The sequence below is a fragment of the Solanum lycopersicum genome, chromosome 2 (assembly GCF_036512215.1).
Source record: "Solanum lycopersicum chromosome 2, SLM_r2.1".
NCBI classification, from domain to species: Eukaryota; Viridiplantae; Streptophyta; class Magnoliopsida; order Solanales; family Solanaceae; genus Solanum; species Solanum lycopersicum.
In genome coordinates, this window is record NC_090801.1 from 64,868,122 (window position 1) to 64,887,034 (window position 18,913).

The following is an 18,913-nucleotide window of genomic DNA, read 5'->3' on the forward strand; positions in this document are numbered from 1 at the left end:
GTTGAGGTTTGAGATTTAGGGTTAAGGGCTAAAAGTTCGTACCATGAGGTTTAAAATTTAGGGCTAAGATTTAGAATTCGGTGAATAGAATTAAGAGTTTAGCTCTTGAAGTTTAAGGCCAAGCGTGTTTGACTATAAGATTAAGTCCTTTTCTCTTCTTTTCTTAAAATTTCAAAGTTTGAACTTCATCTTTTTAATGACCATATTGTTGATCATGAAAATAAAAATTTACTTAACTAGTTTTATGGAAGGATATTTAATACCCAAAAGAAAAAATAAATAAAAAACTGAAAATTAAAAATTATAAAAAAAAATTTGATCATGTATATAAAAAAGGAACAGAAGTACCCTAGCTGGTGTTATATTTATATGTAATAGGGTTTAGGGTTGAGTTTGGAGGTTTGGAATTTAGTGTTAAGTATTTAAAGTTTAAGGTTTAGGATTACATGTTCACGTATAGAGTTAAGAGGACTGAGATTGTGGAATAGGGCTTAGGGGTTGAAGTTTGAGACTTAGGGTTTAGAGTTTAGTTCTTGAGGTTCGAAGTTTAAAGTTAAGAGTTAGGGTTCGTAGAATAGGATTAAGGGTTTTGTGTTTGAAGTTTAAGGCTCAGTGTTTGAGTTTTTAGTTTAAGGTTAAGTTGTTGTTTAAAAAAAAAAAAAACAATTATGAGAGGGTTAAAGGCTGAGCAACCCCCTTAGATCTTGGCATAAATAAAACAAGCAAAAATACAAAGAGGGCGACATAAATCTTACCTCATAAGCAAAATATAAGACGAGAAACATAAACCTTACCTCAGATTCTACTGTGGTTCATAAGTTTGTCCTATTAAGGATAACCTACTCATTCGAGAAAACCTAGATATACTATGCAATTAAAAAGCGATGACTCCTTTATCTAGAAAAAAACATAAAATAAGGGGAGACTCTTGTGTAATAAGGTTTGTGGTTAAAGTTTTGAATTGTGGAATTCAGATTTAAGGATTAGGGTTCGTAGAATAAGCTTACCATTATGAGTTTAATTTTTTTTTTTTAACCATTACGAGCTTAAAATTCGAAGTTTAGAGTTTAGTTGTTTGAGGTTTTATTTTAGGTATATAAGGGTTAGGATAGTGGACTAGTGTTTATGATTTGTTTCATTTTATTTAATTATATATACATATATATTTTTGTTGTGCATGTGTAAACCGGACCGGTTCAGTTTGAAAGAAGAAAACAAAACCCTTCCAGAAAGGCCTCAAAACCCAACCCAGCCCCCACGCTTCTCTCTCATTCTTACAGCGATCTGCTTAGCCTCCAAAACTCCATAGCAGTAAGTGAAGATGTCTGTAAAGGTTTTGAATCCAAATGCGGAGGTACTCAACAAATCAGCCGCGCTTCACATGAACATTAATGCCGCCAAGGGTTTGCAGGATGTTCTCAAGACCAATCTCGGCCCTAAGGGCACCATTAAAATGTGAGTTGCACTTTTTATTTTTCTGAGTTTTGTATGTTGGTTTAGTATAGGTCATTTTATAGAGATTTGTGTACTTGTAATTGCTAGGCTTGTTGGTGGTGCCGGTGACATTAAACTTACCAAGGATGGAAATACATTGCTGAAGGAGATGGTGAGTTCTCCTTGTTGTACTACTCTATCTTTTTTCAGCTATATTCGGTGGAGTACTTTTTTTTTTTTAGATATTTTGCTGTATAATTTACACATTGCAGTCTATGTTGTACTTGAAGTGTCCTTAAGATTACTTGATATTGGTGTGGATGGTATTGAGATGTAGAATTAAGTTTGTTGATGGAAATCGATCCAGTAACAAGATGAATGCTACTCCCTCTATAGCAAAAAATCACGGAACTATTATTCGTTCCAGAGGACTATAGTACTTTGCCTAAACATTTTCAAATATCGATAACTTTAGAGATTAGGACCCATATAGAAAAATCTATAACTATAAAGATTGTGATTGATGATATTTTGTAAAGTACTCTATAAATTTGTCAAATTTAATCCAGAAAAAGTGAAGAAACTGATGTCTGAATATGTGCTGCATATATAAGTCCAAAAGAGCTAATGTTACCAGTTCTCTAAAAGAAGTCCAAAAGAGTTACGACAACTCACTAAATGCGATTGGAAGAGGAAGGTGGGATAGGGCTGGCACATTAGTAGGATATTCAGTTTATTGTTATGATGGAGGATAAACCAGATAATAATCTATTAATCTTACTTGTCCACAATGCAAAAGTACTGGGCAATTTCTGAGACTAGCTGTTCACACTGAAAATCAGAAATGCTAATGCATATCACCTTTACATTTGATGATAGCACATGTTTAAGATTGTCCTGTTTACATTGAACATCTTTCTTTGTGGTTCATCTGTTAGAGCTCTAATGGAAGTTGAAACTGCGCAATGTATTACAATTACAAAATTTTAGGATGGAAGCTGGTCTTGATTATGTGGACAATCTTCGCTGTTCATTTTATGTAGCTATATGTAGAATATTAATTTGATGATGTTAATTTTAAACTACTAAAACGATTGGTTCTGATGAATTTGATGATGTATGGGTAATTTTCTGCTTATAAAATTGCAGCAAATACAAAACCCAACTGCAGTAATGATTGCTAGGACTGCTGTTGCTCAAGATGATACAAGTGGTGACGGAACAACATCTACTGTGCTTTTCATTGGGGAGCTCATGAAACAATCTGAGCGTTGCATCGATGAAGGTTTGCCATATATTTCTTTCCCAGCAACTTTTTGCATTTTCTTTTGGCATTGGTGATATATAAGAGATACTATTAAGAAAAGCTCAGCATTCATCTGATTATAAAACGTCACCCAAATATTGCAGCTAACTATTTCATGATTACATTTTGCTCGTCTGTTCATACTCATGATCTGGGAAATGATAATATTTGGGTGATCTGTTAACTTTAACTTTATTGAAAAATATTTGGGTGATCTGTTAAGTTATCATATTCAGGTCATTTCTTTGTTGTGCCTAGATGTGACAAAATTAGCCCATGAAATCATAATCCTGCCAACCCCTCAAGTTTGGTCTGGACCTGCCCATTTATTAGCTCGGCCTATTTCAGCCCATCTAAATTTGGGTTGATATCTAGTCCAAATTGATCTATGAGAAATCTTGTCGAATATTTTCTAAAAAACATTTTTTTCTTTGATATGTTATATATAACCATGATAAAGAAAAATAATAACTTTATTAGGTGCTAAAAAATTATTAAAGGAACACCAAGTAATCAGAACTTAGTAAAAATTGGTCGAGTTGGGTTTTGATCCCTTTTTTAGCCCATTTCGTTTCAGCCCAAGTAGCTTTTGGACAGATCAATAAACCGTCCATTTATTAACTCAGGTCATTTTGACCTGCCTGAATTCTACCTAACCCACCCACTTAACACCTGCCCCTGCCAAAGATGACTGTTGCAGTCTCCTCCTCAAATGTATCCTTTAGTTAATTTAGGTTGTGAGTGCTTGAAACTTTTTTGCAGGGATGCATCCTCGTGTGCTAGTTGATGGTTTTGAAATTGCAAAAAGAGCAACACTACAATTTCTTGAAAAATTTAAGACTCCTGTAGTGATGGGTGACGAGCCAGATAAAGAGATATTGAAGATGGTTGCAAGAACAACATTGAGAACAAAGGTTTCTTTTGCACTTTGAATGTGATGTAAATTACAATCCTTCTGCGTAAATGCCCTTTCTGTATTGTTAGAGCTTATACCAATTTATTGTCTTGCACAGTTGTATGAATCTCTGGCTGATCAACTGACAGACATTGTTGCGAACTCTGTGAGTGCTACTCTTTGCTTCTAGGCATTTATAGATTTCTATTTAGACTATTTGGTCCTTATTTATCCTTGTTTGTTCCATTTGGACATGATCCTGAAGGGAAGGATCAAGTGAGGCTGATAATATCATTTTAGAAAGTGATTTATGGTTCTGACAGAGGGAGTTTGCTATTACTTTATCTAGACCAATTTGTTTTAAAAAAAGAAAAGAAAAGAACAATGGGAACATACAACATGTTTGTGAATTTGCTTTTGCTTACTTGTTATCTGTCTCTCCATCTTTATGAAGTTGGCGTTCTTTTGTTGTTGTATTACTCCGGGAGTTCTCCCGTCTCCTGATGATTTATTAGAATTCCTGCAACTTGTGTGACAGGTGCTCTGCATCCGCAAGCCTGAAGAAGCTATTGATCTTTTTATGGTTGAAATAATGCACATGCGCCATAAGTTTGATGTTGACACTCGTTTGGTATGTAAAATGCTACTTATAACTTCTGAATGTTTGTTGTTGATTCTTACAGAGTAATTCGTGTGTTACATTGTTTGGCATTAGATTAAAGAGTATGATACTGATAAAATGATAATACATGAATTTAATCGTATGATCTCCTTAGGAGGCATGTAACTTCAAGAAATGGCTACACTGTAAATTTTCCTTCTCCCTCGGTAATTGAACATTCTTATTTGTTACTGCATCCAGTAACTGCTTTGACCCTTTCCTCTCATTTTTTCACAATTTTTGCCAGTCAACCAGGAATATCATTTGACACTTTGACCCATTATCTAAACACATGTTTAATTGTCATCGTTATACTTATAATGATAAATTCCAACTGAAATGCCAAGTCTACTTGCAACAGGAATATCATTCCTGAAAATCCAAAAGATACAAAGTTCAATTCATTCTTTGCTTACTAACCATTTGTTTAATTTTAATTTTGAATGCCTGAAAGAATTATCTTGAATTCTAGAATATCTGCAGCAGAAAAATAAAGGGAAATGGAAGGAAAATAACAGAGAACAAGCAATCTATGAGGGAAGTTGGAAGAGTACCAAATTGGTGTTGTTCCAATTAGTCAGCCTATTAAAGCCCAACCTAGGACAGTTTCCTTTAGAAATGTGCCAACTACAGACCCGTCCGTTCTGGACAGTGAAAACTGAAAATTGAACTTAGCGAGTACAGATCAAACATGTTGCTGTACTCATGTTTTCATTCTGCTTTCAGGTTGAGGGTCTTGTGCTCGACCACGGTTCAAGACATCCAGACATGAAAAGACGAGCTGAGAATTGTTACATTATGACTTGTAATGTATCATTGGAATATGAGAAGAGGTGATTGTTGTTCATCACAGCTTCATATTACATGTATTGCTTGAACTTATTGAGTTCACATAGTTGACATACTTCTCTTTCTCAGTGAAGTAAATGCAGGGTTTTTCTACTCGAATGCGGAGCAGAGGGAGGCAATGGTTGCTGCCGAAAGGCGCTCAGTTGATGAGAGAGTGCAAAAGATCATTGATCTTAAAAACAAGGTCTGCACTTTAATTAGGAGTATTTGCCATGTATGTGTTAATTTTATGAAATATTTATTTCAGCCTTTATTCTGTTGTAGGTTTGTTCAGGGAATGACAACAACTTTGTTGTTATCAATCAGAAAGGGATTGATCCAACATCCCTTGACCTTCTCGCTCGGGAAGGAGTAAGTTGTTTTCGCTCTTGTGTATTCAGTTTTTAATAAATTATCAAGCTGAGTTATTTTGTTGTTGAAAGCATGTGGCTTCTTCAAGTTGGTTTTGCATTTTTTCTCTACCTAGAAACACACTGGTTCCTTCTGTTGCCATGTTGGAACTTCTGTGCAACTGTTCTTGGTCATTAAAAATTCATTTGTATGAATTTCTAACTTAAAAATGGAGCAGCTATGATGGGGATGAACATATGCATGGATGCTTTTGCCATCCCACATATATGCAAGGATTGGTGTCGATAGAAATATTAGGGTGTTGTATTCTCATATTTGACTGTTTACCGGAAGTTTCTTTGTCCCAAGTAGACCAAGGTCGGTCACTGTAAGCCTGAATACAATTAGGGGTGTCAATGGTATGACTTGGGTCGGGTATCTTAAAATAATTGTACCATATCAATATCAATTTTTTGGTTATTCTAGTGCGCATAATCAAATTTAAACTTTTCAAAACTGTCCCAATCATTACGTTTTTTCTTTGATATCGGTATGGAATACAGAACAGCTAGGTAATCTTCTTGAGCTTCATCTTAAAGTTACACTATTATTCGAGTGTTTGATTTGTTATATAAAACAATAACAAACCATTATATAATGCAAAAAAGTAAAAAAAAAAATTATGATCCTGTAAGACTGATATGGTTCTTAACTACTTTTTACAATTTGAAACTTACCATACTCCTATATATGACTTACAGTGTCAAAAATTAGAGAATGATCATGAAAAAAATGCAAACACCATTTAAAATCTTTACAAAAAACGGTGCTCTATGAAAGATAGTGAATTTCATAGAAGTCAGTCCATTAAATTCTAAGTAAAGCTTATAAACTTTGAACATCCTGTTATAAGTTCATAAAGTTTTTTTGTCCTAAGTTGACAGCCTAAATACAATTGCATCCCTTTTAACGTTTCTCCCCCATTTTCTTTTTATGCAATTCTCATTTTATATTTAATAAATGTTAATGCATTGTCATTCATAATAGCATTTGAGATTCCAAAATTAAGATTTTGTGACATAAACATTTCATTTGAATGATCGGTGGCCTAGAAGAATCTTATTTTCATCTTCCATTGAATGGAGTATCATTTTCATTTCATGTTCTAGATAATTGCTCTTCGAAGAGCGAAGAGAAGAAACATGGAACGCTTGGTTTTGGCATGTGGTGGTGATGCAGTTAACTCTGTTGATGACCTTACTCCTGAGTGCCTTGGCTGGGCCGGTCTGGTGTATGAGCATGTTCTTGGCGAAGAGAAGTATACATTTGTAGAAAATGTCAAAAATCCTCATTCCTGCACTATTCTTATAAAAGGTATTTTGACTTATTTTGGTTTTTGTTTTATGTTTTTTCATGTGAACTCTATTGTTTTGCTGTGGTGGTCCAGTAATGTCACTGTTTGAGGAATTGTTCTGTTAAACTCCGTTGTTTTCTATTTAGGGCCAAATGACCATACAATAGCACAAATTAAAGATGCTGTTCGTGATGGACTGAGAGCAGTCAAAAATACCATTGAAGATGAAGCAGTTATACTGGTATGTTAGTCCATTGATACCTGGAACTGTAGAAAATGAATATTTTGTGTGATTTCCATGTAGAAGTGCCCTCACTTGATGGCTTTTTCTTTGATTGCGTATTATTTTGACTGTCGTATCTATCTTTGGGCCGAAATTTATGTACATAGAATTATGATGCTTTGCATGTGCCTATATTTGGTAATGAAGTTTGAGCATTTATTTGTTCTAAAGTAGTGTATTCTCCTTATATCATGAGAACGAAGTAACGCATCTCCTGTTCCTGAGGTATATTCTTGTGTGATCATTTTTAAGGGTGCTGGGGCCTTTGAAGTTGCAGCTCGACAATACCTGATCAACGAAGTGAAGAAAACTGTTAAAGGGGTATGTCCACAGTTTATTGCTGCCTAAATACTTCCCTCTGCAAGATATATTCAGGTGTTGTATATTTGTGTACATCTTCTGACATACTTTGGCCTGCGACGAATTATCTGTTCAGCGTGCCCAACTTGGTGTGGAAGCTTTTGCTAATGCCCTCCTTGTGATACCTAAAACACTTGCTGAGAACTCAGGCCTTGATACTCAAGATGTGATTATAGCGCTGACGGTATCTGAATTAGTCTCTTGCTCCATGTTCATGAATGCAACAATAGTTAATTCAACTATCATCTTGACAGCTCATCTTTTTGCAGGGAGAACATGACAAGGGAAACATTGTTGGACTAAATCAGCACACTGGTGAACCTATAGATCCCCAGATGGAAGGGATATTTGACAATTATGCTGTTAAGCGTCAGATTGTGAATTCTGGGTATGTGGAATTTACTTATTACTTGTAACATTCTGCTGTATGAGCATGTGGTGATTCATGTTTCAATATCTATACTCTTTGTGAAATCTTCTTTTCTGTGAGAACGGGAGCTTGATATTTGTTGTTACTTGCTTTTGGTATTCTTTTCCCTTTTCCTCTTTGAATTCGCCAACCCTACAATAGGCGAGTTTCGTTGTATTGCACCTGATCAATAATCTATTTTTCCTTTGCAGCCCTGTCATAGCATCTCAGCTGCTACTTGTTGACGAAGTAATTCGCGCAGGACGTAATATGCGGAAACCAACTTAGCTTTCTTTCATGTACATCTAATATCCGTAGGACAGTGATTTCCCTTTTCCTTTTCTCATGGTGTTCATTTGGTGTTTCTTGGTGAAAGAATGAAATTAAAAAGATGGACAGGCCGGATGGGTGTAGTTGGTGGTTGTCTGAGAAGTGAGCGTTATCTCCACTGCAGGTCAAACGTATTAAGAGTTTTGAATTTCATTTTCATGGTGGAGGATTTTGTTTATCAGTTGCCTATTTAGCATGTCTTGTATTCCACAACTAGAACCATTATTATAATTTATATCCAACATCTTCAGTACTTGTATTTATCCTACTAAACTCTTTTTCAATCTCAAATTAGTAGTTGTGTGAGTCCTTATTCATTCTGTGACCAAGCATTTGATCATAAATTCATTCAGTGGATGTATGTGCTGAGTGCTTCTCAAGATGAACGTAAAATCGTTAATGGGTATTGATTGTACATTTGATCCTTTTGTCGTCTTCTAGGGACGTTGACATTTTGGTTAAACAGTTGAAGATTGTATGGTTTAGACTTTAGATAGTCATGCATAGGTAGCAAAATAGAAGTTTGTTTACTAATATCTAGGTTTGTGTTGTCAATTTAATGTTTAATCAATGTCTTACTAGTCAGTGTTTGTATTCTATTCTCTATAAATTTATAACTGATGAAGGCACTCCAAAAACCATGGATAATTAATGTTGGATGTAATTCATGTATTGCAAGTCAGTGTTAAAAGAAAATAATTTTGGATTTAATATAGGTAGAGGTAGTATACTTCATTATTATACTCTAAACCAATCAGGCATATCTTGGGCTAAGTTTGCATTACTAAGAAGGGTTTCAATTTTTTCAAATGAACAATTTGAAGACCTATTGATTCTAACTAAGGTATAAAATAGTGGGATAAATAATCTCAGGACTGTCTAATACCTCCAATCAGACGAAGATAAAATGCGCATTTGTTCCCCTGCGTAAGAGGTGGAGTAAATGGATTTGTCAACCCTTTTGTCTTTAGCCAAAAATAAAAAATCTTATTGAAAGGTATATGAGATTTGAAAAGGATGGATAGTCAACGTTGACATTGTAGGATTATTAGCCCATATCTATCTATATATTTGAAATGGGATAAGTTCCAAAATATGATGTACGTATATTCGCACTTGGCAGAATAATTTTTTTGAACCACCCAATTCCACATTTGACAACGCCAAAAACAAAGCTTACCTCTTATCTACCGTAAATAGTGTTGCCAAATTGGCACTCACAAAATATAAAAATTGGCTTGTACCAAATAACCTTTAAAAAAATTTAGTAGGTCCAAGCTGAAGATTTTATTCTACTATGGATGTAATGTGGGCTGCTGCTAGAATCACAAAGACTTACAGGATGTGCCGTGTGCGGTTATGCGATGCATCAATAAAGTACAATTCAACTATCAAACACACACCTTTTCCACTTTTTACGGTACTCTTTATTTCATTTTTTTCAATTCGATAAATTTCAAATCTTGAAAATAAAAAACTTTTTACGAGCATAAAGGACACAGAATTTTAGAATTTCACGTATTAATTTTCAGTTGACCTTTGAGAATGTATCAATCTTTACGATATATATATCTTAAAATATTTGCAACTTTTTTGTCTTTTTGACTAACTCATCACTTGTCCCAATTGCATAGTTGCATGCTTGTATCTCTAAGGATAAATAAGGTTTCTTTTTAGTCTTTCTTTAGCTTATTAATCGTTTGTCACGCTTTTTGTATACGCTACAATTTATAATCTTATCGTAATTTAATTGGTTGGATATATCATATTAGAATACGGACGAGGGCCTAAAATACCCTTAAAGTATTGAAAATGATACAAAATTACCATTCATCCACCTATTGGCTCCAAAATGCCTTTTTCATCCACCTATTGGCTCCAAAATACCCTTGTCATCCACTTTTGTGTTCAAAATTGACCACTTTTTTAATTGTTTTAAAATAAAACTCTTTAAATATTTTTTAAAATACTTGGCGTTCAATTATTGATTATAATTATAATTTATTAATACAATTTATAAACCAACCCACTACACACTCATTACTAACTAAACCTCACCCAATTAATAATCCAATTATAATATCAAAATCGTCATAAACACTACTAAAACACGATGAAATTATAGATTTCTGAAAATGACATTCAAAATTATTCGAGTCCGATTCGGAGCCCTAATTAAATTTAGGTTGAGCCGCTTATTTAGGAGGCCACTTTCTTTTAGAATAGAATTAAAAATTTATGATTAAAGGTAAAGAAGTAATACATCCCGAATTGATTCATGCACTTTTTTTAAATATAATTTTATAAATATTTATTATTTGTTTTAAAACTTTAATATATTATTTTGAAAAAAAGTTACGTATGAAGTAACATCACATAATTGAGACGTAAAAATAATTAAGATAAACATAGTCAAACTTTTAAGTTTATTGGTGATTTTTATTTAGCCACTTGAATGTATGATAATTTACTTCTATAATTTTTAAACACTCAATTGGCAATAGCTTGCATTAATAATGTGACGGGTTCATTAATTTAGAGAGATTTAATTATTAATGGGATGGGTAGTGGATTGATTTATAAATTATACTAATAAGTTAAATTATAATATATAGTTGAGCACCACGTATTTTTAGAAAAATATTTAAATAGTTTAAATATAAAACCGTTAAATAAGTGGTCAATTTTGAACCAAAAGGTGGATGACAAGGGTATTTTTGACCCATAGGTGGGTGAGAATGGTATTTTGGAGCCATAGGTGGATGGAAGGTAATTTTGTATCATTTCCAATACTTTAAGGATATTTTAGACCTTTTTCCAATTAGAATATTGTTATTTATTTATTTATTTTAGTTACCATATGATCAAATTTATTATGAAAGGTTATTTGTTATCGTAAATCAAATTAAGCTAGTAGTGAATTATGCATTATATGTGCCTAAAACTTAAGTGCTCTTCTTTCCTTTCGGTTTACTAATTTGTAAAAATATGAATATTTTTTTTAATTTATGCAATCCTTCTGTCATGAACTAATTTTTTTAAATTGAGTTAGATCCAAAATTAATTTTTTTTACGGATTAATGTTATGGTTAAGATCTAAGTCTATATGCAAGTGGGGAATTTTGAAACAGATAGGCTTTCCTTTTGTTGTTTTCTTTCCTTTTTCTCTTTGGGTGGCCCTGGAGGTGTTAAATGGAAGGTTCTCGACATTCTTTTTCTTTTCCAATTTTCATTTTATTTTATTTATCTTTTTTTTTTAATTTAACTTCAATTTGGATTAGAAAACGTTTTTGTTCCGGTGAGTTATTTTTGTTTTATGAAAAATATTATTCATCATCTTTTACAAATAATCATTAAGTGAAGAAAAGATAGTTCCAAATCTCAAAAGAAAAAAACAATTAGTACTAGAAAAATGAAATACTATAAACAATATATATTATTCACAATAAAAAAAGTCGAAAATATAAATTTAAAAAAGAATTATATATATATATATATATATATATATATATATATATATATATATATATATATATATATATATTGTACCTACTCTCAAGTGGTGTATATATAACTTTTCATTTTCCAATCTTAATTTGATAAATTAATATGATGCACCTACTTAATTAGTCATTATCATAATAAAGTGTGTGATTATTCCATTTATTTTTTAAGAAAATCTGTTAAGCAGAAATTAGTCCACGTTTTAGGAATAACTTTAATTAAGCCTTTAGAATTGAGATACAAAACAGAAGAATATATGTGTGTATATATATCTACATGCCGACATTCTTTGGGCGCACAGTAATTTACCCATGGTATTTATTCCGTATCTCCGACCAAAGAAAAATATTATCATATTTTTCTCCTGTATATATATATATTTATTTATATTTTTGCAATTTAATTTGTCATAGCAACTACTTAACTTTGTGTTTATCAAATATGCTTGTTCTAAATAGTTATTATTATTGTTTTTTCCATAATAGATGTACATTTTATAAAAAATAATTGACTCGTTTATATTATTTGATCATTTACTAAATCAGCATAGAATAAATTTTTTTTATTTTATCCCTATAATTTATATGACTTTTGGGAGTTTATACAAAATTTGAAGATCTAAGAATTTTTTTAGTCATGAAACTAATTAATATGATCATAGAGCAAAATAGAAAAATTGATCAATCTAGTACTAATTTATTAATCACAGTGTCAAGTAGAAATTGTTCATCTAATATGAAATGGAAGGAGTGCTTGTTATCACACTTATTCTAATGGTGTTTAATAAGAAATTTCTTTTTTCAGTATTTGATATTCGTTTTAGGAATCGATTAATTTAAATTTATATTGAAAAATTCTACTAAGAGATAAAATACTCTTTACGAAAAACAATTTCATTCTATTCTTTGAATTCAAACTCGATAACTCTAACTAACTAAATGAATACTTACAGCCCGTGCATTTTGATAATTAACGTAACGAAAATCGAGTAATTTCAATATACAAGGCAGGCAAGTTTGAACAATTGAGCTGTAAAATCAAATATAATGAAAATTTATGCTAGTGTTTTAAAAAGTGAAAAAACTCAAATATCTCATCAAAATTTTTAGAACTTTGAAATTTGAAAATTGAAAATGTTCTTTGTGTGTTCTTTCTTGGTTTTCTTAAAGAACGAAAAACAAAAGATTATATTTGATCTAAAAATTTTAACTGAAAAAGCGTTAATGGTTGTTTGATATGTAAATGTGATTTTGCAAAATCCAAATTAAAAAAATAACATGAATGAATTTTTTCTTTAACATAGATGAATCAAACTTGACTCGAAAGAAAATGAAGGAAACTTTTATAACTTTTTTTCTAAGAGTTTGATACATATTCAAACCTTTTATATATATATTAACTATATTTGACCAAAAAGATTCTATATTGTGCCATAGGATCTATCACTTTTTACTTAGTTGGGCGTTTTGGGGTATCAAACCTCTCTATAAAAAAGGACACCAAACCTCAACAAAGATCACCAAATTACTCACTACAAACATATACCATCATCCTCTCAAAAAACCAAAAATAAAAATGGTTACTACCATTTCATACGATCCTAGACAAAATCCCAACAACGTAAGAAAAATTGACCATGACATAGTTGTTGTTGAAGAAATTGAAGGTCTCATTAAAGTTTACAACAATGGCCACATTGAAAGACCACCTATTATCCCAAATGTCCCACCTAATAATTCCCTCCCTCATCTTACATCAAAAGATATCATTTTTCACAATTTATGGTCACGAATTTACCTCCCTAATCCTCCTACCAATAATAAGAAATTACCTTTACTCGTTTATTTTCACGGAGGCGGTTTTTCACTAGGCTCCGCTGCATGGAAATGTTACCATGATTTTTTATCAACTCTTGCTTCAAAAATCGGAGCTGTAATTGTATCTGTTAACTATCAATTAGCACCCGAAAATCGTCTTCCTGCTGCTTACGACGATGGGTTCCACGCTATAACGTGGCTAAAAAATCAAGCTATACTAAATCCCAAGGAACAAAATTGGTGGTCTAGTAAATGCAATTTTTCAAATATGTTCATTGGTGGTGACAGTGCTGGTGCTAACATTGCTTATCACGTAGCCATTAGGCTCAACAATAATAATAATAATAATAATATCAAGCCTTTATGTCTAAAAGGGGTTATTTTAATCCAACCATTTTTCGGAGGCGAATCGCGGACTTATTCAGAAAAATATTCAGTTCAACCTCCGTACTCTGCTTTGAATTTATCTGCTTCCGATACTTATTGGCGTATCGCGTTGCCAGTAGGCTCGAATCGTGATCATCCATGGTGTAACCCGAGATTGAGTGATACTAATAACATAAAACTTCCATCTGTGTTGATCTGTATATCGGAGATGGACATACTCAGAGATAGAAATTTGGAAATGTGTAACGTATTGGGGGAAGCTGGAATTAAAGTGGAAAAACATGTTTATAATGGTGTAGGACATGCATTTCATATTCTACATAATTCACCACTCTCTCAACCAAGAACTCAAGATATGATGACACATCTCAAGGCTTTTATCTATAATAATAATAATCAATAAGTTAAGTAAGTATTGATTGGATATGTTGAATGATCTAATTATTTTTATTATATATAGTCTGAAAATTAATGTTGTGGAATAATATGTATACTAGAGTGACATATTTATATTTTTATCTAGGTTTCAAGGTAACTCTTTTTTGGTGTTTGATGTTTATTCAAGTTTCTATAACATGATGAGGTAGCGACTCGGTATGAATGATGGTTAATTTCTTCACTTAGTAGCTATTGATTAAGAAAATAGTAATATTTTCCAGTAATTCCAACTCTTTGTAATATATAAATAGGATACTTTTTAGTAAAAAAATAAGATTATTATGCATAATGAAAATATATTTGGTGCGTCTCTATTCACTACTCTATAACCTATTATATCTCAATTAATATATTTTTAAAAAGATAAAAATAATTTGAAAATTTTAATTTATTTACTTTATAATTAATAGGAATAAATTGATAATTTTACTATGTCAGACATTATTTTTTTAATGAATATATCAATTTTGTAAATGAACAAGTAATTATAGATAAAGAAAATAATAACAATATTTATTCAAAATTTAATTTTGTTATCTAACTTAAATTATGAATGAGAAAAAGTTATACTATCAAGACACATAATTACGTTTTTACCTTTTTTTCTAAAAAAATAATTTTTATAATGTTAAATGCTAAAAAATTTAGCCAGAACATTAAAAAGTCTATTAATTTTTTTATATATTTTAAAATAAACTTATTTTTTTTCATTTTTTAATTAAAAAATATTAAAGCTAAAACGTAAAAATATTTTAAAAATAAAATAACATAATTTAAAATATATATTTATTTTATTATTTTGATCAAATTCTATAGTAAAGCGATTTTTCTCATTCTTTTATGACAACAAGGACAAGTGAAACAACTTTGTAAAATGGGTGTTGATGCATCCTCAATGTCCAAAAAAATGAACAAACTTTGTAGTTTGTATCCAAGAATATGGTCCCACTCGCACTGATTTCATCTCATATTATTTTTCGAGACAAACTAAAAATGAAATAGGAACATTCTTTTTTAAATAAAGGGTGTATTATATTATAATTTAAAAATTTTTTAAATACAAAAATTAATTTATAAATTTATATTTTGTAAAAAATAATTATATCTACTAGCCATTAATTTATTTCATATATAAATAAAGTAAATTATATCAACATTTTTTAAACCATTCTCATGTACCAATTATTCTCATCAATATAAAGTTTATTATTACTTCAAATCATTTCATATTTTACCATCTATAATCACCAAATTCATTTTTTTATTCAATTTATTTACCCAATTAAATTTATTACTACTTCATTCAAAAAAATAAAATAAAAAAAATAAATAAAAAAAATGTATAGTAAAAAAATATATTTTTTTATCATTATATTGAGTGAACAAGACTAACTATTGTGGTAAGATTATATCGAATCAATAAAAAAAGAAATTTCAAATTTATTTTTTGTATTGAACTAAGATTTGAGCGATAAATCTTGTATTTTTTAAGAATAACTTTGCGATAGTGTGTTATGTGATTTTTATAAACTTATGCTTATTTGATAGAATTGTATAAATATTAAGATAATTTTAATAATTTTACAACTAATTATAAAAATTTCATATTTATAAAAAATACACAATATAAAAATTCTAAATTATAATTATAAATAAAACTTTAATTTTATTTTATAATTTCATATCACATGATTAAATGGGAATATATTTTGAGTGATAACTACCCTTTAATGCAGTAAGAATGACATGAGAAGTGGACGAAAAAACTTCATGCTCTGTACTCAACTAAGCATCTTTTGATGTTTTAAGTTTAGTACTCCATGTTATATCATAATTACTAGTTAGATTCTAATTTTCTTTGGATATAGTAATTTTTATTCTAAGTTTTTATCATGTTTAACTTATTAAAGTTTGAATTTGTAGCATTTGATATTACTTATAAGAATTATTTATTATAGATATTTTTGAAATTCTATTTGACGTTAAAAATCTTGAAGATAATACAAATAAAAAAATAAAATATCAAGTCAAGATAAAGTGAAGATCATGATTTTCTTTCATCATCATATCCATAAAGGTGGATATTTAACAACAAAAGATTTGTTTAAATTATAAATTAATTTTAAAGAATTTATATGATCACTTAAACTTACAGTATTTTTGTGTTTAGATATTTGATATCACCTAAATTGTGGATGAAAATTTCTCCTAAATCAAAAGTCTTCAATCAATTTTTTTTTTAAGACATAACTTATATTATCTTAAAAAGAAAATAAATATATAATTTTTTTAGTAATAGGCTTACATCTATACAGGAAAAAAAAGCTAACCAAATAAAATTAGAGCAAAGGAGAAAAAAGAAAATTAAACAAAAACTGAATCCATTTATAGCATCGAAAACAAAAAGAGATAAAACCAAAAAAAAAAAAAAGACAAAAAAGCAAACAAAAAATAATAATAAAAAAAGAAATTACAATATCCATATTGGCATATGGATAAATCAATTTATAAATTACCCTGTATTTTCATAAATATCTGCCTATAAATAAAACATTCTATAAATTATCATGTATTTTCAAAATATATGTATATAGATAAAACATTTTATAAATTACTATATATTTTCATAAATATTTATGTATGAATAAAATATTCTATAAATTACGCATATTTTCATAAATATTTTCATATGGACAAAGTATTTTATAAATTATCAGGCTTTTATCTCTCACTTATTCACCCCAATAAATGAGAAATATGCATTCAATCTTTTTTATATTGCTCCTACTTTACCGATAAAAAGTCATTTTCTTGTTGATCACAATCATAAAATTATATTTGATAATCACGTTCAAATTTCCATTATTGATGTACTAATTTATATGAATTATTATCTATATAGCTGAAATTTCTCCAAAATTGTTGATATAATTTCCCAAAAATGATCTAAAAGCCATGATAGCCATGACCAAATTCTCAATATGTTATGACCTCTTAGACATTACCCTTAGGGCATCCATTTGTGTTAAGCTTGTAATCAAATAATTTAGCCCGTTTCATAAGAATTGATTTTTAGAATGGGTTTAATCCTTGACAATATTTTCATGAGAAGGTTTCAATCAAAGATATTAGAAAAATCAAAATAAGTTCTTACAAGAATAAACATAAAAAATATTTGATAAACTTGATAAATATCTAATATGATAAAGAACATAAAACACTATAAATTATTGCGTATGAATAAAATAATATAAATTATAATAAATTATTGCATATGTATAAAACACCACGTATGATGATGCACTCTATAAATTACCGCATATGGATGGAGCAATACTTTATAAATTATTGCGTATGAATAAAACACTCTATAGATTACTGTGTATGCGTGAAACACTATAAATATTGTGTGTGGATAAAACGCTCTATAACTTACCACATATATATAAAGCACTCTATAAATTACAGAATAAACATTTTATAAATTATTGTGCATAGACAAAGCACTTTATAAATTACTTGAAGCACTCTATAATAAATTACTGTGTACGAATAAAACTTTACAAATTACCGAGTGTGAATGAAACATTCTATAAATTATTGCGTATGGATAAAGTACTATAAAATTAGCGCGTATGAAGTCTGAAATAAGTATCTGCATATATATAAAACACTATAAATTATCGCGTACGGGTGAATCACTAAGATCATCTTCAACCCTATTTTATTTTACTCTCCATTTTCTATCTTTCAAAAGTAACATAGAGAATGATCTCTCTAACCACTCCCTATTTTACCATTTACTCTTCAATTACTATTCATCCTCTCTATTTTACTTTAGATATTATATTATTATTTCTATTATTTTGTAATTATCATATTATCAGTCATATAAGACTATGAATTAAATCTTTAGTATTAATGATTCTTCTTATAAAATGTAATATAACATTTTGAATAATATTTTATTTTATATATACTACTTTCATCTCGAATTGATAATACTTTGATTTTTTTTAATTTTCTTCGCTTGTGATACAGTTTAACGTTAATATTAATTTTCATTACGAAAGATATATAAAACTTAAATGCTAAGATAAAAATTTTCATTAAAAAACACATAATATAATAATTTAAATACAAGATAATAATACAATACAATATATAAAATAATAATTTTAAAAATCACAACAATAATTAAGTAATGTGGTAGGTCATTTGGAGATTTAACAATATTTGAAAAAGAAATTTACATATGATTTGGAGAAGTTCTAGTTATAATTACAGTTATGCTTGTTAATTTCTTTTTTTCAATTACTCTTAGTTGTTTTTATAGAAATTTAAAATAACTTAATATTAAATTAAAAAGTTAAAAAACTTAAATTTTATATTATATGCAAATTATACAGGATGATTATTTGGAAAAAAGAAAAAAAAATTGAAATAAAAGGTAACAATGAAATCAAAATAATAATATAATAATTAATAATGAGAAATTTTTGAATAAAAAATAGAGAATGTTATATTTGGAAAGTAAAATACGTATAAATTAGCAT

The 18,913-nt window shown here is 29.6% G+C and overlaps 2 protein-coding genes across 2 annotated transcripts; both read left to right on the plus strand.

Moving 5' to 3' along the window:
* The first annotated feature begins 1,125 nt into the window (after window positions 1–1,125).
* LOC101247383 (T-complex protein 1 subunit zeta 1) lies at window positions 1,126–8,517 on the plus strand. Its single transcript, XM_004232324.5, has 15 exons — window positions 1,126–1,455; window positions 1,543–1,606; window positions 2,584–2,719; window positions 3,503–3,654; window positions 3,754–3,801; window positions 4,174–4,266; window positions 5,023–5,129; window positions 5,215–5,329; window positions 5,410–5,496; window positions 6,645–6,849; window positions 6,976–7,070; window positions 7,365–7,433; window positions 7,549–7,656; window positions 7,742–7,860; window positions 8,094–8,517. The coding sequence occupies exons 1-15, from the start codon at window positions 1,322–1,324 to the stop codon at window positions 8,167–8,169; spliced, it is 1,608 nt and encodes a 535-aa protein (XP_004232372.1). The 5' UTR covers window positions 1,126–1,321; the 3' UTR covers window positions 8,170–8,517.
* A 4,773-nt stretch (window positions 8,518–13,290) lies between these two features.
* Window positions 13,291–14,322, plus strand: LOC101255267 (probable carboxylesterase 17). The gene has a single exon (XM_004233665.4). The coding sequence runs from the start codon at window positions 13,291–13,293 to the stop codon at window positions 14,320–14,322; it is 1,032 nt and encodes a 343-aa protein (XP_004233713.1).
* The last annotated feature ends 4,591 nt before the right edge of the window (window positions 14,323–18,913 follow it).